At 38.1% G+C, this 26,325-nt stretch overlaps 1 protein-coding gene across 1 annotated transcript in view; it reads left to right on the top strand.

Annotated features, from left to right (window-relative positions):
- Positions 1 to 25,926, top strand: part of shtn1 (shootin 1) — a 32,051-nt gene extending 6,125 nt beyond the window's left edge. Inside the window, exons 4-16 of the mRNA XM_061040503.1 lie at positions 3,259 to 3,353; positions 9,182 to 9,359; positions 11,663 to 11,760; positions 12,343 to 12,424; positions 12,508 to 12,602; positions 12,731 to 12,877; positions 14,096 to 14,249; positions 14,505 to 14,625; positions 16,359 to 16,441; positions 18,367 to 18,470; positions 23,427 to 23,477; positions 23,898 to 24,021; positions 24,404 to 25,926. Coding sequence (XP_060896486.1) covers positions 3,259 to 3,353; positions 9,182 to 9,359; positions 11,663 to 11,760; positions 12,343 to 12,424; positions 12,508 to 12,602; positions 12,731 to 12,877; positions 14,096 to 14,249; positions 14,505 to 14,625; positions 16,359 to 16,441; positions 18,367 to 18,470; positions 23,427 to 23,477; positions 23,898 to 24,011 — 1,322 coding nt within the window. The 3' untranslated portion in view covers positions 24,012 to 24,021; positions 24,404 to 25,926. The remainder of the gene's footprint in view (positions 1 to 3,258; positions 3,354 to 9,181; positions 9,360 to 11,662; positions 11,761 to 12,342; positions 12,425 to 12,507; positions 12,603 to 12,730; positions 12,878 to 14,095; positions 14,250 to 14,504; positions 14,626 to 16,358; positions 16,442 to 18,366; positions 18,471 to 23,426; positions 23,478 to 23,897; positions 24,022 to 24,403) is intronic.
- The last annotated feature ends 399 nt before the right edge of the window (positions 25,927 to 26,325 follow it).

Here is a 26,325-nt window from a genome sequence, read left to right as displayed (position 1 = left end):
AAAGAGGGGGGGGAAAGATGGAGTGATGATGATGGGGAGGCCGAAACTTACAATTAAGACTGCCAGTTCTGACGTGTCAGAGCCCCCTGTCGACTCGCGCTCATACACTTTCAACACTTCCACTGCTGTTTATTTACCATGGCTACCAGTTATTATAATTAACATGTCATTTAGTTCAAGGCGTCCTTTCGTAGGTTGTTGAGTGTGGCCACGGCATTATGGAGACAGGCAGATAGGAACGGAGAAGAGGCCGAGGATGAAACCTGGCAGCTAAGTGCTATTGAATGACTGATGTGGAGGGAGCAGCTAGAACGTGGATATCGCCCATCGCTTTCGTTCATCAGGTTCTTAATTAGGTGTCACCAGGGGAACGAATTGCCCACAGCAATGGCACTAATGCTTAATTTCTTCCTCGCTCAACCACAATGTTTAATTAGATAAGTGTTGGGACATTCTTTAGGGGCGTTCTTTTTGTACTGACGTGTGATTGCAGCTTCAACAACATCACAGTTTGTGATTTGGAATTATACCTGATTTTTTTTAATACCTATTTGAAGCTGCACCAATCAATGTTTTTTCATATGAACAATGGGTCAAATGACTGGCTAATGCAAAATATGCCATTTAGAATGAGCCCACAGTCATCATAGAATCCGAAGTTCACCTCTGGTCTATGAAGCATTTTTGCTTCTCTATGTATTTTTTTTAACTAGAGTAACTCCTCACTAGAATCTTAGCTTCATCTTCTCTCCGACCCAACTGCTCCACCAGGCGCAGACCTTCCTGTAGATACATCACAGCTTGTGCAGAGTTTTGCAGTGCATGGTGTATTCTCCCGAGGCTGCTCCAAATGCCAAATAGCGTACATATGAAGTTAGCAACTAGAAAGTAAAATAATGGAGCATTCAGAGGTAAAAGAGCGACATATTGTTTTCAACGAGAGGTGGAGTCCAGAAGAAGAAAGAAGAAAACACTGGGTTTAATTTACTCTTCTGCCCTGCTGTGCTACGATGCTCTTCTTGTCACATGTGATGCAAAATGCAGGTATTGATTTGTGTAATATTTAACCCACACTAAGGTAAGGCAGTGGTTTTGATGTTAGAAGCAAACAACGATCATGGTTTGTCTCTAATCAGTAGCAGTTTGTAAGGTTTAAGCACCAACACTATTTAGTAAGGTTTAGTATGATCGATAATAGTTTGGGTTTGAATTTAAGAATTTGGACATTCAGTCTAACTTTTTAGAGTGATTAAGCTTTAAATCAAACTTAAGAACGCATTTCATTTTAGTTTGAAAACGCATCATTGCCTTTAAACAAGCAGTTGATAAAATAAATAGAATTTCCGTTTTCAACTTTTTTTTAAATCCTCATACTTGGGTCCACAGTGGACCATATGGAGACAATCGTCCTCAGCACAGCGGCCTTGAGTTTGAATTCAACCTCGGCACTTTGCTGCGTGTCCTCCCCCACGCTGTACTCACAACATTTTCTAGTAAAGGCAAAACGACCCCAAAAAATTCTTTAAAAAAAGACAATTACTTAAATAAATAAAGAAGAGAATTACTTACTCATTACTCTTTGCACTGTAATATGAAAAAAGCTCAATAATAAATGTGTCCTTATGTATATTTTGACAACGCCTCAGTTGTCAAACAATAAATGTCATTTGACATAAAAGTGTTAAGAAACTACAAAATCAAGCATGCACAGATCTAATACACTTTACAGATCCTTACAGAAGATCAAATTCATTTAATTTGTATTTGTTTCATTTCATTCCTTTTAAGTAGTACAATATAGAGACATTTTTTTTGCCATTACAAAGAATGAACAGGTGCAGGAGGAAGAAAAACTTTATTAGCATACACTTTTGGGCTGCTGTATTGAATGTACAGTTTTTACTTTACATAAATGTGGTGCCATTCACTTAATTGAATGCAGTTTATTATGAATCTGTTAAAATCATATGGCCTTCTAATTATATGCATTTCTTGCACAGCCCTGTTGTATATAAGTTCAGCAAAGAATTAAAGGCTTAAGGGCAAATGTTCTGGTTAAGTGCATCGCATGTTTAATTCTTAACAAAAAATCCCTCATACCATCTAAGGTATTGTCTGTATTCATGTCCTATTTCTCTTACGTTGTTTCTTGTATGTATTCAGTCGTTAGTCAATGCACCTTGGTCCTGGCTGATGAAGATGAAAAGGTAGGGTAAATTATCTGATGCATTGGGGACAACATTTAGTTCACTTCCTTTTGAAATCAAATCAAAACGCTGCACCTAGGTCACTCATCATTGAGGCTACTTGGATGATAGACTCAATGGCAAGTAGAAATATTCTTCAGTGTCAAGTGTTACAGCACTCTTATCTCAATAAGAGCGCAATGAAATGAGAAGTCAGTATGCACCCATGTATTTAAAAAATCAATTAATCATGCTCTGTGTTTCTTTGTTGGCATTTTGATCAGGTTGAATGGCCGTGAGATGACTGTTTAAGTTTGTACTGAAGTGAATGCAGTCATTAAGTGTTATGTGAAATACTGTTTGTCATATTTTATTAACATTGTCACATTAAGGAAGACTACTAATTAGTGGGCTTCTTTGTTTTGAGGCACACATTCTAAGATGAATCTGAATTGTGTCATAATTTCGATGTCTGCCTCTAAATATCTAATAACCTGAGTGACCAAAAGCAAAGAAATACAGATATTAACATTCAAGTCTGAAGGTTCTTAACAGTTAGAAGAAACACTAAACACATTAGATGTTTATAAAAGTAACACATAAACTATATAATGTAGGCATGAAATGCTTGGTGTTTTCAACATTAAATTGAAACTGCTTTACTGGTTGGGCAAGAAATGCTACTATTTTGAAAAGTTTCAGTTTCCTGTTTTTCAAACATAATAAGAATTATTGACTTTATTGAACTTCCTTCCAATGGGATATGACAGAAAGTAATCAGCCAAATATTGTGCTCCAGTAGGATCTATATGTATCACTTGAGAGTTTTTCCTTGCAGTCCATTTTTAACTACCTTCTCCACCATAGAGGAACATTATTGTACTACTTGTAAATATATACCTGTGTTCGATTGGTTTGTTTTTGTTTGTGTTATTGTATTATTCGATTTCATATTCTGATAATTTGGTCCTAAATTGCTGACACAATTCAATACTCAGAATCACACTTCACTCTCAGTGGTTCTTGTATAAAAATATATTTTTTTTGTTTAAAACATTTTTTTTCCCCTTAGTTTCTCAGATGGTCATTGAAGAGGTTAATGCCATTCAGGAAAACTTGGAGATTGAGAGGACGTGTAGGGAAGGCGCTGAAGCCCTGGCCTCTAAGGTAACCTTCATCTAGCAGTCTTTCATACCATCTGTTGTTTGGTTGTTGTTTTGACTACCATTGCCCTAGTATGTCTACATTCAAGTTCAATTCAAGTCCAATTCAACATGTTCAATACCAAGAAAGTGATATAATATTAAACAAGAGAGGAGTATGTTAATCAGAATTATCCATTAACAACATTTTTTTCAAAATAATGCATCAGCATTAAATCATTTAAGATAACTGTATTCAGTCAACGGTCCCTTTGACAGTTTCAATCTGTATGCAGCAATCAAAAGTACTCTGTGATCTTCCAGTGCTGCTGCTGTCCCCATATCTTAGTGTCTAAAATTGCATTGGATTCCTTTGATTCAGAGCACACTTTTTTGGAGTCCTTGCTAAAATGTGAGTTGTGATTGAGAGTGGGGGAGCCAGGCACATGGTCATTTTGCAGCCCAATGGTGTTGAGCTTATCACTGTAATCATTTCTCATTCAATTTCTGGACAAAAGCTCTCAGAGTCCACCTGGTTGGACCAGATTTTGGGCAGTGGGAGGCGGAGGTAGAATTATGGTGAAGGTCGACTTTTAGGCCTTTTTTTTCTTTCCAATTCTAAGCTTCAGTCCTCTTCTTTCCTTTGCAATTTTTTTCCTCCTCATCTTACAGGGCTCAAAAGTACAGTTTTAGATGCCTAAAATTACTTCAAGATATCTTGACCAAGGGGAAGATCAATACTACTGGTTCACAGATTGTTTGGCCAGTTGCTGAGGTTTACCCTCGACTCAAAGCTTATAACAATGATTTCTCCGGCAAAACAGAGAAAAACAAAAGACAAAAAAAGCATACTCTATTTTATTTTTTTACATTTTGAACATGAACATGATATTTAACCATGAGTCCCAAAATAATTAATTGACAGACTGGCCAAGTAAATGAAGCCTAATAGTATAAACTTGGAAATTTAACACTAAATATAACGGGAAAGGGTTATATTTTAAAGTTTATTTCCGATCAATTATCAATTATTTCTTGACCAATCAAGCGCCTCTGTCCATAACCTTGTGATTCACATGATTTAAAAAATAGAACATAATAGTGTGGCAGATCTCATCTAGCATCTGCATTTTTTCTTCCAATTTGTAAAAGAAAAAAATGCCAATCAGGTGAGTTAACAGATATTTTTATAAAAATCAGACAGATTTGGGGGTGTGATAAGTCTGTAGTGATTACATCCCGGTGACACGGCGCCTTATTATATTTTAATAAGTAATGAGGCAGAGGGCAGTGTGGGATACCCCATGATGTTGTCCAGGCACTGTTGAAGAAAGGATGTGCTTTAGGTGGCGATGTGTTAAACCCAACCACAGGACGAGAAGAATGGTAGGTAAACGGGGTGGAGGAGGGTCGTAACACAACAGCATTGAAATGATTGAAATGACAGCAGCAGAGAGGTGAACACAGTCCAATATCAAGAGCAGCAGAATTATTGGTTGATGGAGGGTTTGGCTAAATCTAGTTATTTAATACTGAGATAGTTATTGCCTTTGATCAACTGATTAGATAAGCAGCAAAGGAGAGATTTGGGAGAGAGAGAGAATGAGGAATGAAAATACTCTTTCTGCCTTGAACTCACTCTGAAATTACTGATTAGTTAATTTGACTTCTTTCTTATTTCTTTCCGTACAGTTCTGTTGCCCTCTTAAATCCAGTGTGGACCAAATACTTTACAATGATTATAATGATAGAGTACATTTGTTTTTTTGTAAACCGCAGTTTCTCTCTAAAGAAATGAAATTCTGTGTGGTTAAAGAAAATGATTGCTGTAACAAATGAGAGAGTCAGAGTATGTCCTTTCTAGGTAAGGTTAAGTATTGCCTAGCAGGATGATGATATTTCTTTAGAGCGAAACAGCTCAAGCTCTCCATGTAAGGGTCATGTCTGAAGAATTTACTTTCAACAAAATTCATTTTATACGGTAAGAATTGAAAATTTAAACTCTGATAGATTGTTTCATGTCCTATCGAAATAAAGCTAATTATTAAAGAGGGTGGACAGCAGGTCAAATGGTTATGACAGATAATTAACATATAAAATCAAACAAATTGAAGTTTGAGCCTCATAATCCGAGAAAACAGAGAGCAGGACTGATCTGTGGTCATATTAAATCTGATTCATCAGACCATCCTAGTGCAAAATGAGCTTTTGCAAAAATGTTTCAAAGTAAAATACATTCAAGTACATGAAGAGGAATTTCTTTTCAAATCAAAACACAGAAAACCAACAAACCCCACCAAATATGTTGAAATCTTTTTGTCCATATTTACTTGTGGATGGAAATGTGCAGGTTTTGAAATTCTGAGGTCTTGCAAAGTAAATATTCAGCAACTGATGACACAGAATCAGATTTGATGAATTGTCATTGCCTTGAAATGTGGGAGAGAGATTATTTTGTGTTACATTTCTTCATCTACTGACTCAAGTGCAAAAAGTGGCCTCAGGAACTATTACGTATCAGGCTATGTCTTCTGAACAGGGTCACTAAGAGGCAGCAATAAAACGCTCCTGCTTCTGGTCTGACAGCCGGAGTTAATCTATTTCTTCTTAAGAATATTCTGGCTAAAAGCTTCCTTTTTGGCCAGTCTAAGTCACTTTTCTCTTTCTAGCTTCATTTGATGTATTTGGTCTCATCTCTTCCACCGTCCTCCTCTCCTTCCTTGATAAAAAAACATTAACCATAACCAGGTATTTCGTGTGCCTGCCTTGCTAATATAACAGGGTGTATCCGCACTCTCTGTGGTGGGCACAAAGACCTAGGCTGTTTTCGAAACCGCGTACTACATACTACTATCTAAATCAGTATGCAGTATATACTGTATACTGCATACTGAGTTCATCAGTAGTATGTAGTATGACTGCCAGTCGTCGGTTATTTTGCAGTATGATGGGCACGGTTAAACTGGTTTCCGGTCCTGGAATGCGGAAGTAAACAACGGCCCATCTGGAGGCAATTAACATAATTAAAATAAAACAAGTCTACAATCACTCATATATTCTGTCATTTGTTGCCCTGGGTTGAAATATGATTGGCAGGCTATTAAAGTTGTAGTATACTTTTCAGACATTCAGGTTTAACTTAATAATATGTAGTAATAGAGCAAGTCAAGGACCCTGTAACTGCAGCTGCTTGTCCAGCTGTGACACATGCACTGTACAGTCTACAAAGCAGGAAAATCAGAGGTGGTAAGACTTATAAATATATGAACATGTCATATTTGTTATTGGTTCAGTCACCGCCACCGACGAGTTCAAACAGCTGCGCTCCGGCATTTTGATCTCTGACCTTGCACTTTGCATTGTGGGAAACAGTTCGCAAGGTAGACTGGTCCGATGCATATTGTACATTTTTCCCGAATCAGTATGACATCCTGTTATTTTTGGCATACTGCGGATCTCGCAGTTGTTCACATACTGCATACTGCATTTTGGCCAAATCAGTATGTACTAGTAGTATAGTATGCGGTTTCGAAAACAGCCCTAGAGTCATTGATTTGCTATTTCTGGTAATACGTCTATACATCTGCTATTGACATCTGTTCACCAGGCATCCATGAGAATTCATTTCTCTTTGAACACTGTTGACCTTAAAGCTGAGTTTTGGAGGCATTGTAAAGTCACAACTCTGAGGGTGTTGATATCAGTTTATCACTCTTTCATTTTTCAATCATACTCAAAGTACATGAGGAGGTGTTGACAGAGGACGAGAGACAGATTGGAATCTGTATTAATTCCTTTTTATATCTTTATGACAGTAATTTTGCTAAATAAATATTTTTCAAGGCCACTCTGAATGGAGCTGAATTTCACAGCGATTCCTTAACTGTTAACACTTTATATAAAAAAAAAAAAAAAAACAAGTGTTACCAATTTAAAACCAGTCAAATCATATGGTTTTGATGTTTGATGTTTTTTGTTGATGCCTGATTGAAGGTAAAATGAAGGGGCCGAGACTTTTTAATGGTGAACTCCAAAGAGTGCTAACCCTGTGCTATGCCAGTTTTGATTTATTTTAGTATGTCATTTTCCACGTACATCTCTCATGAATTGTACATTATTAGCAGAAGAATGTGTGTTGTTGATTGCATCTCAGAAAGAAAGATGCAGTCTGAAGGGCATCATCAAAAGATGGAATTGCTGCAATCTGCTCCCACCGGGATGCCATTAATAAATGTTTCTTTTATGGCTCGCCTTTTCTAGTTTTCTTCTTTTTTTTCTCCACTGTCCTGGCACTTTTCTTCCTTCAGATGACATCAAGAGCCATGCATAATTGGCATCCATCTCTTTCCCATAGGCTTCATTTATGTTTTACTTAGTGACTGCCTCCTTAATTGAAACATACATGGTGTACCGATGATTGAACTTTTAGAAATGGATTGGCCATTGTAGCAGTTTAGGTATGCGTGCTTCATGTAGAATTTCCAGAGTTGTCGAGAAAAACAGCACATAAGAATAAGTGTTAGAAGTGATAATCACACAGAAAAACATGATGCACAGAAATGCAAGATGCAAATACATGTCACATCAAAAAACTGTGATTACAGCTAAAAGGAGAGATATTCAGTGCCTTTCCCTTCGTCCGCTTGTGCTCCTCTAATGATGTCTGTTTTTTTCACACCTTATCATTGCTTTTGCATGCGTCCTGCCATTATGACTGATTGCAGGGCCAAAGAAAAGACGGAATAAACAACATCTCATCTGTCGCTCTGCCGCCTTATTTCTTTGCCTGTTTTCTACTCGTTTAATACAAAGCATGCTTGTCACTCTATGCAGATTTGAAAAAATGAAGGTGATGTAAGATGCAGGCTCTATCATCTTGAGTTGGATTCATGTCATCTTTTCGGACATGTGTGCAGAATATGCTATAAAATTAGCATTCAGAAGTTGTTTTTGCTGCTCTGCCATATACTCTGGTGTTTAGGTGCGTTATACATTTTCTAAAGTAAAACTATTTACTTGATAGAGTTATTTTCACCACAGTGTTGCTTAACGAGTGTAGTTAATTAACTCTGAAATTATTTTTCAGACATCTGCACATTTTCTCTTTCCAGTCAGATGATTTTAAAAGCACAAGCAGAAATCTAAGATGTTTTCGGGCAGCTTAACAAGACTATAATGCTCCCGCACAGCAATTTCTTTAATAACTTGTTTTAGAACACAATGACCCTTTAGGAAGTGACAAACTCACACCCTTTGTGTTCATGCATTTACTAGAAAGTCTCAGTTCTCACTCAGTAGGATGTTGCAGTTCTCTTGTTGTACTAGTTGTAAGTGCAGTGCAATGCAAATAGGCCTAAAGGAGAAGCTTGGGTAATAACACAAAACAAAGTCAGTCAACAAGGTCTTATTTTCGACTGGTACAATGAGGACCAACCCACTGATGAGCAGCATACAGTGGTCACAGTATCAAAGCAGCACTGAGATCTAAAAGTCTCAATGTAGAACATTCTCCATCATCGGCCTGTTTCACTGAATCATTTTACACTGTTGGAAGGGTTGTTTCTTTTTATTCAACCAATAGAGACCACACTGAAATACGTCATAAATGTTTGGTTCATTTCGGACATCTGCCACTGCTTAGAAATGGCACATAGATTGGAAAAGTTTTTGTGTTTTTTTCTTTAGATAAAAAACAAAATGAAAGTTCGTCATAGCAATGTGTGCAGTACAGCTCTCATTGAGATGACTTCATTTCTAGAATTATAAAATCTCACATTAAGCACCTTTACATACTTTGCCTTTGAGTGCCATTCGCATTAAGTACGTGTTTCCTTATGTAACTTGTCTTTGTAGTTAAACCGTCAGAACTGCTCTCTGAAGAGGAAAAGCATGATGTTGCTGTCCCACCTTAGCCCAGAGACCATCACTGAGATCAACCTCGAGGATGAAAAAGATGAGGAGGAGGAGGAGGAAAGTGATGAACTAGCCAGCAAGGTCTGCCTCTCCCCGCAGTGCCCGTCCATCATCTCAGGTACACGTCTTGAGCTCAATATTTTAGAAATTGCTGCATTGAATTGAATTTGTGAGGCCCCATACAGAAAGATGTGGACATTTACCATGAAGTGATGGTACCGTAAAGACAGCTGATGCGATAAAGTAAGTGTAGGATCCTGAGACTGAATATATGAATTAGACTTGACAACAATGTCGACCATTCTTCTGGGACTGCCGGTGTAAGTACCAGATCTGCTCGGGGTCCTTTGCCTGCGTCTGTGTAATGATGTAGTACATTGTGATTGGCTGTGCGTCAGAGAGCGAGATCAATGTCTACGTGTGAAAGAGAAACAAACACACAGCGTCCAAACTGCTTTCAATGTTACATGGTTGATGAGAGTCCCTGGCTGAACATATTTACATGCCAATATTCAATGTTTGTAATGACGCCACCTACTGGTAACAGACAGTAAGACTTGTGTACCATGTTTAACTCGTTTAACGTCAAATGTGTCCTATGTGCTCTAACTTCTTGTTGTGTCCAAAACACATGACAGTTTACACCAGTTTTGACTGCTCTTGTATATCATGATAAAAAATTCTCCGTAGATTCATAGCATTCATCCATATTCTCTGTCTGAAGACATGTGAAAAACTACATCTGTAAACTCAGACAAACAGCCAATCCCAATGCGCTATATCATAATACAGATGTTCAGTCAATCATATTGTGTAACGTCAATAGCAGGCGCAGGACCCAGAGCAGATGTGACCACCCGAGCAGATCTGGTACCTACTCAGGGGTCGAATAAGAATTAGAGAGAAGTAAAGTTGCTAGGGTGTGCCAGCATAAAAATACATTTATTTCTATAATTCAAGTCACCCAAAAAGTTGAGGGAATGGACCTAATTTACAGTCTAAAATCCTACAGCAAGCCAATAGGCCTATTTCATGACGATGTTCTCCAAATAGCACCAACACAACAAACAGATCCAAGATGCCAAGTGAAATGGAATCATGGGGCAGCTGTGGATTAGATGTAGAGTTAGTCGTCTCTCAACAGGAAGGTCAGGGTTTCGATCCCCAGCTCCTGAAGCCACATGTCTGATTTTTCCTTACTGAACCCCAAGTTTCTCCTGCTGCTTAGTGTGCAGCGCCTGAATGTGTATGAATGGGATTAGTTAATACTGATGTTAAAAGTCCCCATGGTTTGCATCGTATTGGCCTCAGTTTTTCAGCTAAAGTATATGCAATGTTGGCTGAAAAACAACTAGCATTTTAAATGCTAAACTAGTTACTTGCACAGCATGATCTACCAGTGTTTAACTGTCATCAGCAATGTACGAAGAAATGACTTCCCTTCCCATTCAGCTGTCCATGGGAAATGTCACGGTCAGTTCCTTTAGTCAAACAGTAATTACAACTCGTCTGATAATGGATTCATGCTCCCTGATGCTTCTCATCATGTTGTTCAAGGCTGTTGGCATTAAAATAGAGAGATAATCATGTCATTTACAAATAATATACCCAGATCTAGAAGATGAATGAGTAAAGCAATAAGTTGACTTGTGTGCCTTAAATGAAAATTCATAATTGTATGTTAATGGACAGCTAGTCAAAGCAGTTTCTGTGAGGGAACTCATTGGATACGTTCGCTTCACTTTTACTTCCACCATACGAAGGTTTACCTTGAATACATTCAAAGATAGTCAAACAAGGTTGTACTATTGTTCAAACTCTTCATCTGTTATTACATTTTTAGCATTTGATGTAAGAGTTTAAGTCTATCAGAATACATCTCACATTCAACAAAGGGCATTCCATCTCTCCTCAAAAACAATTTCACATGGCAGCGACCTTTTTCTGCTTAAGTACCCTCCTAAATGTCTCTACCTGTTCCTGCTGTGAGCAGCTTTCTATTACCAGATTCAATCTCTGTGTAATTCTCAAATTTCTGAACAAAAGGGTGTTATTTGAAATTCCTGGCCACAGAAATTCCTGAATTTCATGCAGTTGACACATGCAGCAGATGGCAGACGAAATCTTATTTGAACAACAAAACAGTCTGTTAATGCCGCTGTTGTTTTATAATGTCACAGTGTATTCATTTAGATATATATATAAAGACAAAAGGAATAGCTATGACCGTATGTTCACCTCTGTTCTCACTACTTTACTGCATCTACTGGTATGATACACTATAGTATGTCCTCAACATTAGATGGAGGCTGGACACACTAACCTTGGTTTTATTGTAGATTTATATATGTGTTAAGTGAAATGAAAACAAGATTAATTTTGAATGTGATATAGTTTAACACTGCTTCAATTCTGTTTCAGACCTTCAAAGTCAATTGGAATTCACACTGAAGGAGAAAAATCAAGCAATGTTGGATCTTGAGGCAGCGAGAGATCAACTGAAGCATACCAGAGAGGAGGTATGGTTTTTTTGTTTTTACTCTCTCAGTTTGGATATACAACACAGATGTTTGATTGTACCTCTATATCATTAAGTTGGGACAAAGAAATATCCACGCTCACAAGTTTGGACTAGTGTATGATTCAACCTGAATTTTGACCTCATTGGTTATCCACAGTGTCAAAATATGTGTCGTTTTGGTACCTATGATTTATACTTTGTAAGCCAAAGCATTTTAACGAGGTGACAGTCACATGCTGCACAGGCGGGCAGTGTGGGCTGGGCAGAACTCATCCTACTTTGTTGGCCTTGTTTTATGATTTCAGTTCACGGAGGTTAACCAATAAAGCTAATCAAAAACTAAACCAATTTTTTAGCTTTATAGCACTGTGTATTTTAATTTAAAACTCGAATAAATTGGTCACTGTGAAGAATTACATCAAAAACCAGTTGTTGACTGGAGTTGAATAAAACCTGTTGCTTCAGAAATCTGATCTGAAAAGTATTTCTGTGAATGTCTGTGAAATAGAACTGTTAGTAACTATTTGTATACTTCATCTTTGTTTTTCCTCTGCTACTCCGTCCCTTCTAACCTTTGCAGCTGCTGAAAGAGAAACATGATAACACTGTTTTAATTGCTGAGACATTGCAGCAGAAGAAGCTCCTGGGCAAATATAACAGAGGTAAGTTTTGTGACTTTGTTTTTTATTGTAATGCTCTGTTCCGTAGAAAGGAACAAATTACACCATTTGGAAACCCTTTTCAGTGTCTCACTTTGCGGTGGAGGAATTTGAAACCTTACAGGACACCCTGAGCTTGGAGCGGGACCTGAGAACAGAGGCCGAGAAGTTTGCCAGAGCGGTAACTTTTCACAGTAACACTCTACGCTAATAATAATTGTCATTTTGCTGTTTTGTCCATTGCAACAATGTGTACTTACTCTATTTCATGTGTACGGATTATCCATTTTTTTGTGATCTTTTTTAAAGATGTTGGTTGAGCAAAAGCAGCTAAAGAGACAGAGTCAGATCCTGATGCAGAGCTCCTTGCCCAGTCAAGCTCTACAGGAAGCCCTCAGCCAGGTCACCAGACTGACCAAAGATCTGGAGTCCCAGAGGCTTGAGCACCAAGATCAGGTGTGTACAAACTGGACTCTTAAAAGCTGACATTGAGGAACTGTAAAGAATACAAGTGTAAGGAAGTGTAGCCACACTCTGACATGTTGGCATCCTGAATAATAACTCATAAGCACATAGTATTTCTATATTTCTATATTATATTTATTTTATAAAAGCAAAATAAGTGATAAATTATTATCTGCAATCTGATTATCTGATTTAGGCATCTTTAATAAGCCTCTTACAGTCTTAATGAAGATATTACATTGAATGAGTTTCCTTATTTAAAAGCAACAACCTAAGAACTTAAAAAATTCAAATGGCACATGGAAATGTTAGAGCCTGCCAGAAAACGAATACTTAAAATAAAAGTATTATCAAAATGAAGCCCCAGCTCAACTACGATTTAACAGATTCAATAAATCAATGTAGAAAAGATCAGTTTTTGATCTTTTTTTCAGTTAATACGTGTGTGATTACAGAAACATCTTCAGTTTAACAGACATTGAATGTATATTAGTATTACCCAGGTTTGTCAAGACAAAGCTCACGCTTTGCCCACTAAAAAAACAAAATGTGTAAATGCATTTTTACCATTTTTTGGCTTTACACATGAAATGTTTTGAATTCATATGCATCAAAGCAAGAATTATCTGGTTAATTTCAGCAAGGGGGAATGCGTGGTGAATAATCACAGGTCATACCAGTAAAACCTTGAGGCTCTGACCTCTGGGATTAATAATTAAAAACAGCAGCATTGCCTCCAGCTCACTCCCACCTTCTCAGGCTCTGATGGAAAACAATTAGAGCTGAGTGGGATCGCTGATCTCTGCTGGAACTGGGGTGGAGGTGAGACATACCCTTCATTTAGGAACAATTAAAAGACTAGTTAAGGAACTGGGGTTGTGGAGCAGACGACTAAATGTCAACTGGCAGCTACCCAACGCTATTTATCAGAAATCATCACAGCAGGAGCTGGAGCCAATAAAATGCTGCTGAGCTGTTGTTTTTTTTTCACAGAAAGATGTAGAATACAAACAAATATATTATTTTATAGATTAACATGTTTTCTTTTCAAGTAACACATTTATAAAGAAAATAATTAAATCAACCTCTAATAGCCACTATTCGGTTCATGCTAATAAGAAGTTTGATAAGTTAACTGGAAGCTTGTTCATAATCGATACAGGCCTTTTGTGGTATAAAAGATAGACTCTATATTTTTCTCATTCTCAGATAAAGCAGATGGAGGAGAGGCTGAGGAGCTGTGAGGCTCAGAAGGATCTGACAGCATTGAGGCGTAAACTAGAACTTATGGAGGAGGAGAAGATGGATTACCTCGACAAGTTCTCCAAGGCTGCAGTGGAGGTCAAAGATCTGCACTTCACAGGTGAAGATGTTTTCAGAGCTATAAGGATGGCCTCCTGTGGGCTTTACACTATTTACTTGCAGAATCATCACTGTGTGAGGTAGCACTGATTCTGTAGGATACAACCATCCAAACAGGCCCCATCTGCTTTAAAGTGTGACCATGAGATCCTCTTCACGTCTTTTGTCATCCTGGAAGACCATTAGCTGTTGTTCAGGGTCTGTTCTCTGCGATGTTGCTGTGTATTTATTCTAACCGATGTGTTCTCTTGGCCAGTTGAAGAGCTCCAGAAGAAGCTGCAGGCAGCCACCAACCCACCCCCAGCACCAGCACCACCACCTCCCCCACCACCTCCCCCTCCCCCGGCCCCAGCACCCCTAGCCTCCAACCCACTCAGGTTCGATCACATTCAATCACCAGTATGCAAAATAGGTTTACAGTGCTGACTTTTGGATTTATTAGATTGATTAGGGTTAATGTGCCAACTGGTCTCTTGACAGTTGATCAAACCATTTTCTGGATTTGAATTCACTTTGATTTTTTTTTTTTAATTAAACTTTTAAATGGAATCATTTTATTTACAGAAAAACCTTTACTAAAGGGAAAAAGCATGTAGAGGCGCAAAGTCCAGTTTGGTGGTTGCCCGGGTGATAGATGGGTCATACACACACAACTTGCATCAATGACGCTCTAATTGTTAACCTTGCAATACCAAAAAACATTTTTTTTAATGTTTTGAATAAAAGCATAATGTGTCTCTACTTTCTTTTTTATTATGTTCATGATGACTCATTTAAACAGAACAATTTTTTTTTAAAATTTATTTCTCAAATAGTTTTGGTGCCTTAACACAACCAGACTGCAGCGCTTTTTGTTGGATTTACATAGTGTTGTAGTCAAGACCACACTAACCAAGAACAAGACATACCTGAGACCAGAGTGCTCCAAGACCGAGACAAGACCGAGACATTTAGGGATCGAGACTGAGACAAGACCAAGACCATTAATATCAATGAAAAATCATTTAGTGTACAGGGGGAGTGTCACTCGTTTAGTCCTTTGTATTGGGAAGGTTGCGGCCGTAAATGAGGAATAAAAATCTAATTGTGAATGAATTGAAGTTATTTGTTCTTTTAGAAAGGGGTGTTTTCCTTCTAATCACAGGAATGACGTGGGAAAATAGCCTGGAAGTGGTTGTCTTGAACAGTCTTGATTTGAAAACACGAGTTTGTCCAGTCTGAAACCCAGACAAGACCGAGTAAAAATGTTTTCGATTCCGGGACGAAACCTTCAAAAAGTGGTCTCGAGACCAAGACCGATTCAAGTACTACAACACTAGATTTCTACAATTCTACAATTCACTTAGACGTACATCAGAGAGTAAGTACAACACAAGCAAGGATCTAGAATAAGGAAACAACCTCAGTAAGTGCAACCGATCAGCTTTGAGTCCGATTGGACACACAGGTGCTGACAGGCAAAGCACAACATTGATGGCAGATCTTGAGAGCTCTAATCAGTATAGAAACCATCTTATAAGTCATCGTTATCAAACAAAAACAATCGTCACAACCATCATTATCATCAATAATATGGAGACCATCATCATTAAGTTAGTAGATATTCATGAAAGAGCTGGGTCTTTAGCTTTTTCTTAAAGGTGCAGAGGGACTCTGCAGATCCAATGGAGTTTGGAAGTTCATTCCACCACCGGGGGGCAACAGAGGAGAAGAGTCTAGTCAGAGACTTAGGACCCTGTTGTGAAGGTTGGATCAGACACCTTTCATTGGCAGAGCGTAGTGGGTGGGAGGGAGTGTAGACCTGGATGAGAGAGTTAAAGTGAGGAGGAGCCGTTTTTGTCGCTGTTTTGTAAGCGAGCAGCAGATTTACAGACATATTTTTATTGGTCATATAAGGGACATTTTTTTTCCTTTTTTTTTTCTGCCATCTTTGGACAATTCTGAAGCCTCAAAAGTTTTGTGACATATTATGACATACTGCTGTGCATGTAATAGCCAAAAAGCTCACTAAAAACATTTTTTGTTTCTCAAAGCATTTTCATGACTTTGGTCTGTTGCAGTGAAAGCAGTACTCATAACCAGCTGATATCCACTTGTTCTTCTTCTGTAGTTCACTGTTGTCATTGATCCGGAAGAGAAGAAACATTAGTACTGACATCCCATTGGTGGACAAAGACTCTGCTGAGACACCAGGTATGACATCTACAAACTGCTAATTTGACTCTGTAATCTGCTCTTTCTTCGATGTTCCAAATAATGCACCTGTTTAATTACAGTATACACTCTTATTTCTATTTACTTTAAAGTAAATTTGCCGTAAAAGAAGTCATTTAAAGTACAAGTATTAGAAATGGTCAAGGTAGTGTAAATAGTGATAACATTTATAATAGTAATTAATGGTAAAAAGCCCCCCAAAAAATCATCTTACTGTGCGTGCCTACTGAACAGCACAGATAGAAGGGACTGTCTACTGTCAGATTGTGTAGAAGCACCTACTGACTAAATATACTTTGTAATCAAACACAGGGGAGACTAACGAGACACAGGTGAGGACAACTAGAGGGAAATACACAGAGGCTGAAATAAATACTGTAGACAACAACAATAAATGTACATGAATAAAACAAATGAAGGATTGTTTTCCCCTATAGTCGAGACATCAGAAGAGTATTCAATTTCAAGTTTTAATCTTCAAAGTGTTTTTGTTGTCTATGCAACATTTTTGATAATCACTTGTGTTCTGAGTGATGGGAATGCTTTATTTATGACATTCTATAAGTCTTACTCTCACCATTCAAACATGCAGTGTGTGCTTGTTATTCTATTTAAGATTCAATGTTCATTTAGTTTTTTTATTCTCCTTGAAGCTGCTATTTCTCATGAATATTAGTGAAGGAGCACAGGCTCTGTTTGCCTTTCAGATGTATCCTTTTTACTTGTCTTTGTAAAGTGTTTTGCAGGTTGTGCATTAGAAATTAAACCTTCATCATGGCCTATTAAGTCAACACATTAAACTCTTCAATTTGCACAAAAGAAGGAGGCCTTGACTCCTTGTAGAAGGTAGGGCGTCCATGTTGATTGAACAAACTAAGATGCGTCCTCAATTTGCTAAAGCGTTTTTGAATATATGAAGCCTGAATTAAGCACTATGCACAGCATATTTGTTGGAATCACATACAGTGCTGAATGGAAGCCACCCAAGGATCTTCGACTCACATCAGAAGAATAGTCTTTCACTATTTCTTTACCACAAATAGTTTTTTGAGACATGTAAAGACATTTTACTGACAATAGTTACATTGTGTTTGCCACTGAATGCTCTGTGTAAGAAAACCAAATACTCACATTTCTTTGCCGATGGGCTCTGCATTACTGCAGAATCTTTTGTCAACTTTTTAAAATCTCTTTTCTTCTCAAAACCTGTGGTTTAAAATTGCCAAATATTGTTTTTGTTTTCTCACAGAAAAAACAAATTCATTGATTGCACGATATCTTTGGTAACCTCACGCTTTACAAAGGCTTTGAACCCTGCAGGTGTGCTTTGAATGCCATCAAATAAACAGCCAAAGCAATGATTATCTATTGTTCCATTTCTTAAGCCTAATCCATTATTCTACTGTAATCTCTGGTTTTGTTATCTATGTATTTATTATTATTCTTTTGAAACACGCCTGTGTTTTCATCATGTTTTTGGAATTATAATGAGTTTTTTTACAGTAAGATGCAGATGTACTTTGTTGCTCTGTTGATCCTGTTATTAACAAGGATCCACATGAATTAAAGTCAATATTTCCAGGATAGTCAACAGGGAAAAGTCTGGAGTTTCTCCCAAAAATAACTTTATAAATAGGTCCTGTGGGCTTCTGTCATTTTTAAGCTTTTAAATCCAAATGAGCTATATTTCAAGTGCAGGGCTAATGATGCCTGTGAATTACGCAGCGCCTGGTACCTCTCAAAATCATTTAAACTCACTTTGGTTCTTGGCACTGTTTCCCCGGCAGACTCCCATTTAAAGTCAGTGAAGCTGCTAAATAGTGTCACTTCTGTTGAAAAAGACAATTAAAGCTTGTTGGTGACATATCTTTGTCTCTCCTGCTCTGTGTGTCTGACACTCACAGGGGTGGACGTCAGGCAGCAGGCCGTGGATGAAATGATGCAAAGGATCAAGAAAGGTGTTCAACTTCGACCTGTTACTCACTCACCCACCAGAACCAGAAGACAGGTAACGTAAACAAACCCCAAATAGTCAGGGTCAAGGTCACTCTGACCTTACAGCTGCAGCTTCCTCTTGAACCAATACCTCAGCAACACCTGTCAAATATGTTTATGATGTGTGGTTTATTTATTCATCTCAGAGAACACAATCTGGCATTAGTGCATGGTTATACTCACATCGTTCCTCTTGTTCTGTATCTGTTTGTACTGCTGTCATGAGAAGGGTCAGTCAGTCACATGCTAAATGAGTCGCTACAATAGCTCATGTGTAACTGTGGTAAATCTAAACTCAGATAAATAGGAATAATACAAAGTGCAAAAAGAAGTGAACATGGACACGGGGTCAGAAAACTGAAGCCAATCAAGAAGTTGCATAATTCACGTTCTTTCTCGCAGCCAGCGGGAGTTGCGCCAGTGGTTAAAAAACGTAGCCAGATTGTGTGGAAGTAGATGACAACATGACCCTACATCTAACTTGATTGGATACCTCTGTAAACAGTTTGTGGTTCATCATAAACACTAGTTGTATGTGAACTGTTTCTGTCTCTTGGTCATCTGATGTTTATTTATGATGTGTGCTGCTGCCCTCTTGGCCAGGTCACCTTCTGAAAGAGATCTTGATCTCAATGGGTTGATTACCTGCTTCAATAAAGGTTAAAAAATAAAAACTAAGGGCTTTGAAACGATAGTCCATAAACCAATGGTTTACATCACAGTGGACACAATCTTTTTTTTTTTGCTTTTACATATTAACAACATTTCCACTTAACAATGTCCATACAGAATGTGTGTGTTTTTTTCCAACAAGAACAAGATAAACAAACAGATACATACAAACACATTATTATACAAACTGATTTTTTCCAGTTTAAGAAAGTGAAGCACCTCTTTAATCCAGTACACATGTGTAGGTGGGGCAGAGGATTTCCATCTCAACAGAATCAGCCTCCTGGCCAGCAGGGTTGAGAATGCTACCAGGTCTTTTTTATTTGAGGGAAGACAAAGTGCAGAGGGCTACACACCAAACAGAGCAGTTAAAGCATTTGGAACAATAGTTTTCCCTGTGACCTTGGATAACACAACAGAAATTTCAGACCAATATGTATTCAACGAAGAGCAGTGCCAGAACGTATGTATATAGTCAGCTGGAGCCTGTTTGCACCGATCACAAAGAGAAGAAACTGTATTAAATATTTTGGACAGCCTCACTTTAGTGTAGTGGGCTCGATGTAAAATCCTGCACTGAGTAAAGCTGTGTTTAGCACAAATAGATGATTTGTGTACCCTCTGCAGGATTCCCTCCCAAGCGCCATCTGAAATTCTCTGTCCCAAATCAGCCTCCCAAACAGCTTTGAGGGTATCCAAAGAAGAGTTTGAGCTGATTTTATGAATATTTGAGTAAATTACAGATATTGCACCCTTCAATGATGGAAGAGGCTCCAGAAACATATCCAAATCTGAGGTGGGAGGGAGGGTAGGGAAATTCAGACGCAAAGAGCGAACAAAATTACGAATCTGGAGGTACCTAAAAAAATGGCCTTGAGGTAATGAAAACTTTTCAACCAACTGTTGAAAAGACGCAAATGTTGAGTCTATATATAAATCTTTAAAGGTTTTTAGGCCCAGCCTAGCCCACATAGAAAACGTACTGTCTAACAAGGACGGAGGAAAGACATGATTCGCTGAGACTGGAGCCCGGAAAGAAAAGGTTTGAAGCCCAAAGAAGCGTCTGAATTGGGTCCAAATTTTAAGGCAGGAGGCAACAATAACATTTTTTGAATAAGGGGAAGTGGAAGACAAAAGAGGTGAATATAGTAAGGATTTCAAAGTCACCGGATGAGCTGAATTTGCTTCGACAACCAGCCACAATGGAGGGTTCTCAATATTCTCATAGCAAAGCCAGAAGTTCAAGTTCCTTATGTTCGCTGCCCAATAATAAAATAAAATGTTTGGCAGAGCCATTCCACCTAACTCTTTGGGTCGCTGTAGGATCTGACATCGCAACCTGGGTTGTTTTTTGTTCCAGATAAAATCTATTATAAGGCTATCTACTGTTTTGAAAAAGGAAAGAGGAAGAAAGATTGGAACGCACTGTAACAAATACAAGAAGCGTGGAAGAACATTCATCTTAACGGAATTAATTCTAGCAGCAACGGAAAGATTAAGTAAAGACCATCTTTCAAAATCTTGCTTGATTTGTTTAAGCAGGGCGACAAAATTCAACTTATGAAGGTTAGCCAATGTGTCAGCCACATATACTCCCAGATAGACAAAGCCTGATTTAGATATTTTGAATGGAAATTTCTTTAGTGGATATTCCTTGGCTAATTTATTCACAGGAAAAATTTCACTCTTTCCCAAGTTTAATTTATATCCTGAAATCTCACTAAAAGTATCTAAGATTGAGAGGACTGCAGGAATGGAGCGAGATAAGTCGGACAAGAACAATAAAAGGTCGTCCGCGTAAAGGGCGACTTTCAGCTCCACCCCATTTCTTATTATACCACAGAGATCGGGGTGAGACTTTAGAGCAGCTGATAAAGGCTCTATAACCATGGCAAATAGAAGAGGGCTTAACGGACAGCCTTGTCTAGTGGAGCGAAACAGTCAAAAGTATTCCGAGTTTGTGCTATTTGTTCTAACAGAGGCTTGTGGAGATTAATATAATAACTTTACTCAAGAAACAAATTTTGCCCCAAAACCAAATTTTTTTCAAAATAAAAAACAAGTAATCCCACTCTACTCTATCAAAAGCCTTTTCGGCATCAAGAGCTAACAAGGCTTCGGGAAGAGTTTTTGAAGGAGGGTTTTATACTACATTAAATACCCTTCTAAGATTGAAAAGGGAGTGTCTGTTGCGAATAAATCCAGTTTGGTCATGTGAAATAATTGACGGTAGGACACCCTCTAAACGAAGAGCTAGAAGTTTAGATAAGAGTTTAAAATCCACATTTAACAAACTGATAGGGCGATAGGAGCCACATTGTAGTGGATCCTTGCCTTTCTTCAGAAGCAAAGAAATACAAGCCTGATTTAAAGTTTGAGGGAGCGCACCAAGAACAGAAGCTTCGATAAACATCTCTAACAAATATGGGGCTAACTGTTTCCAAAATGTTTTATAAAACTCAGACGAAAGCCGTCCGGACCTGGGCTTTTGCCACTCTGTAAAGATTTGGCAGCCGTCTCAAGTTCAAGTGCTGTAATAGGGCGCTCTAGTTCCTCATTCATAGTTTGATCCAAAACAAGGAAGGGTCAACTTACTGAAAAAAGACTCAAGTTCTACAGGAATATGAGAATGGTCAGAAGCATACAGTAATTTATAAAATTCCATAAACGTTTTATTAATTTCTAATGGGTCTGATGTGACACCTGAATCTGTTTCCACTTGTGGGATTAACTGGGATGTAGACATTTGACGCAATCGGTGAGCCAGTAGTTTACTAGTTTTATCTCCCTGCTCATAAAACTTTGAACTTGAAAGAAGTAGAAGCCTGGTGGTATGTTGAGAGGTAATAAGATTATATTCTGTTTGTAAAGACACCCGCTCCTTATAGATTTCTGGTAATTTTGAAGCAGCATACTGAGAATCTAATGCTGCTATACGCTGGGACAGTTCGGCCAATTTCAATCTCATAGATCTCTTTTGGTGTACCTCATAGGAGATAATTTCCCCCCTTATAAAAGCCTTCATCGATTCCCATAACACAGAAGCCGAAATATCTGGAGTTTTATTAATTTGGAAGAAAAAATCCAAACGCTTCGACATAAGTTCAACAAAATCTTTATCCAAGAGAAGTCGTGTGTTAAGGCGCCATGGTGGCCGTGTGCTTGTGAATTTCTGAAAGTATATATTTGTGGAGACTGATGCGTGATCTGACACAATTATTGGATCATATTTACAGCCAGAAACTGCAGTAAGCAGTGAGCTGTCTACCAAAAAGAAATCAATACGTGTAAAAGTCCGGTGTACATGAGAAAAAAAAGAGTATTCACAGTGGACACAATCTTAATATTTGCATTAGAGATCATGAGGTCATAAAATAGGTGACACTGACTTTGTTTGAAATATAACAATATATTGTATAGTGACATTAGAAAAGAAGTATCATAAGTAGCTCAATCTCAGCAGTGAAGTTTACTTAAGTGTTTTCAGTAACTATGGGGATATTATAGAAACACAGCAGGGTCTGAAATAATAATAAAAGAACTTGCTAATTCATTTATTAATATTTCTTGTGATTTATATTCATGTGAATTATCTGTAGCTGCTGGACTTACTTATTGCACACATAACTTAGACATCTCAGGCCTTGTGTTGGTAGTTGTAAAACCTCTTTGTGGGTCGTGTAACACATGGAGTTATGTGTATAACATTCCCAGTTTAAGACAGACATATTGAAGAGCGCCATCTGCAGAAAGTTAGTTGAAAAGTAAAAGACATGAACACATGGGATTGAGGAGTGATTACAGATTGTACATTGTGTGTGATTTTTGCCTTGATTGTGACAGAAAATGTGTTGTCATCTTTGTTGAAATCGGCAAACTAAACCACTGGCTGCAGACATCAGCGTGTATTGTTCAGGGCTCTTAAATCCATCAGTGTGTGGGATTATCTGGGAGCTGCTTGTTTTGATAAAACATGACATATGGCCAAGACATCTTTTAGTCTGTGTGTTCCTCCACCACAACAACTCAGACAAATTAGATAGCATTAGGACCTGCTCTACGAGGTAATTATAAATAATGAGGATGGGAAAATTGACGTGACTCAAAATGATTGTGTGTTTACACATTTGCGTCTTGTAGAAAGCATACATCCGCGTGCTTGCCTACAGTGTCTCGTCACTGTGGTAAGAGGTGCAGTTTAGCCTCTAAGTGCTGAATGAGGAAAAATAAGTATAATGTGTCAGGCTGCTGTTTATTTACCAAAGCCATCTCTTTCCTCCTATTTTCCTTTTATCAGATGGAGAGGCTGCCCTCTAATTCTGCCTATCAGGAACTTAAAGGAATCATGGTAATGGGACTTTAAAACAATCAAATGTCCTTACAAACCATCTTTTACTGCATGAACTTTCTGTGTGTTTACAAAGGATAACAGCCTCTGTTTTGTACTTTCTACATAGATGTGCTCACACCAGAATTTCATATTCAAAAATAATACAATTTGACAAAGGTTGAAAAAGCTGTCATATGTTTTACGAATGAGAGATGTAACATTTTGAGAGCTAACAACAATATAATAACTGTCATATGAGATGAAGCCAAGCAGAGAAAATAAGCGTAAGCCTACAGTATATACATTTTTGTAATTATGAATACTCAACAGTCTGAGTGCAAGTTGCTCATTGTATGCTGCAAAGGGCCTTTTCCTTTCTGTTGCGTCTGAACACACGGCCTTTCTTTGTTGGTTTTCTATCTTGTTCAAACTGTCCAGGAGAGTTTCAATAGAACCTCCCACCAACCAAAGACAGTGGCTCCAGCAACAAACGACAAAAACGAGGAGCTGCAGAGGATCCTGCTGAGACGGCGGGATGCCCTGGAGTCCTAACACTTTACCAGTAAGTTTCATCGCCTTCATTTGACTTTCTGAAGAGGGAAATATGACAACATTTGTTTTATTGCTTATTATTTATTTAACCTGACAAATTCTTTATGAAACCTGCCGATAGTGTTTGATGTGATGTGTGTCTGATTAGCTTAAAGATCCAGGACATGTTATCAATAGTCATGAAGTATGAAAAAGAAATGTGTTTCACAAAACTCAAAACATCAAATGTTTGGCCTTCGTTGACAGGATTATGTACATGTCATTTTTTTTTTGTGACAGATCTGTACAACCACCATGTCACTTCACTGTGACTTCAGTTACGGAGTCAGAATCATTGTTTTATACATAATGTAGTTTAAGTTAAAAGTGACAACAGTTTGTCTTTTGCTCAGGTCACAATTGCATCCTCTCCCCCGTGCCGGGAAAGCTGCCACCCTTCCACCTGTTAAGACTGGATGCAGGCAACGGAAGAACAAGTGATATAAAATCAATATCCAGGATTTATTTTAGACAGTGCATTGAAATCAATCATTTTCCTGCACTATGAGCAGTTAGAAATACAGTTACATGGATCCTATGTAGTTTCCACATGAGGGGAAAAAAAGATCGGAGCAGGTATTCCGTTTGTGATTCCAGCCGGAGATTACACAGCAGCAGTGTATCAGTGAATTATATTGAGGCCATTTAATTTCAGTGAAATGAAAGACGTGCATCCCACACTGCCTTTTCAGGGTTCATTCAGCTCTTTTTGTAATACTGAAGGTGAAGCCGAATTTATTGTTTGCACTGTGAGGAACAGTCCCACAGGTTCTGCAGCCTTGAGCTTCTGCCAAAGGGAAGTATGTCTGTGAATTGTTCTGTCTGAACCAATGTTAACCTTGTAGCCCCCCAGTGAGCAATTACAGGCCACTGTGACACATTTTGTTTCTACCGTTCCATGAACACACCCCTACCTTCTCAGGACGGCATTTCATGGAGGGCACAGCCACATCCTTTAGACATATCACTTCAAGGATTTAGGACAAATAAGGGGGCAGTTTTATAAGCTCTTCAGGTTTTGTGGGATTTCAAACCAAAACTGCTTCAAAAACAACATACCACACACATTGTGTCACATCAGTGAATGTGTGTTGTGACATTGAGAATCCGGTTTGAATTTACATTCGTTATATTCCTGGATTTCATTCCTTTTCATGTTTTGAACAGTAAAAAGGCTTGAAGAGAAAAGCTGCCCAGTTTACAATGTGATCTACATAAAGAGACATTTTTATAGAACATGTGTCCAGTCATAACATGTTTATACTGACAACACAGTTCAGTTCTCATAATATAGATTCATGTTGTAATGGTTCTGTACAGAAAAGCAAAGTTAGCAAGTTGTTTTTTTAACAGTGTTAATGGGTCTGGATATTTTGTGAAGTGTATTTTGTTTTGTTCCTCTGTTCTTACATATATATAAAAAATAATAATATTAACTTTAGACTAGGATGGATCGCCTCTCAGGGCCACCTTCAGAAATATTTTTTCCTTTCTACAAAAGTATCTCTGATTGGTCTAACTCCAGCTGCTTTTAATGAGTAGTGTACAGACTGGTTAAGTATCTGTATGTTCAGTTTAAACTCAAGGTCTCAGTTTAGCTCCACATTCAATTTAAATCTCCTCTCTGGATTGTTGATGACATACATGTCCAATTTACTTTATTTTTCATAATTATTCAGTCAAATGATTGTGTATAAAATATATGTATCTAAAAAATGTTGGTTACTGTTGGATACATTTCTACTATGGACTTGTGTGTGACTTTAGGGTCTTTGCATGAGAGACAGCTTTTTTACAATATGTGGAAATGTATAAATTTTTGGTGATCATATTCTGTTTTATTTAATGAACCAAAAAATTAAAGGACTGTGATTTATCACGTTTTTTCTCAAAAGACTTCAGAAATGCAGGACACTTCAGCACAGACTGGTTTGTTACAGTTTCAAAGGGCCTTAAGCTGGATTTTACCTTTAAGCCTTAGAGGTGTGTGTTAGTCAGGTATGGAGCAGAGGATCAGACTGTGCCCTTTCAAAAATCACAATGACTGTGCCGGTGATTTAATCACAATGGAGGGCTGCTTGCGTGTTATTTTGTTTTCCTTCGACACCTGCCCAAATTTCCCAGACACTTCCTTTAGTGAGGAGGGATTGAAACATGAGAGCTGTGAACTGTGGGTAATGTCCATCACCTTTTGTGTAGCTGCTGTTAATTAAAGCTCAGGCTTCGTTTAGCACTAAGGTGCAATTTCCAGCTCCAAATCCCCCCCCCCCCCCCC

This window comes from Labrus mixtus, chromosome 6 (genome assembly GCF_963584025.1).
Source record: "Labrus mixtus chromosome 6, fLabMix1.1, whole genome shotgun sequence".
Classification (NCBI taxonomy): domain Eukaryota; kingdom Metazoa; phylum Chordata; class Actinopteri; order Labriformes; family Labridae; genus Labrus; species Labrus mixtus.
The sequence above is the reverse complement of the archived record's forward strand: the minus strand, read 5'-3'. Positions and strand labels throughout refer to the sequence as shown.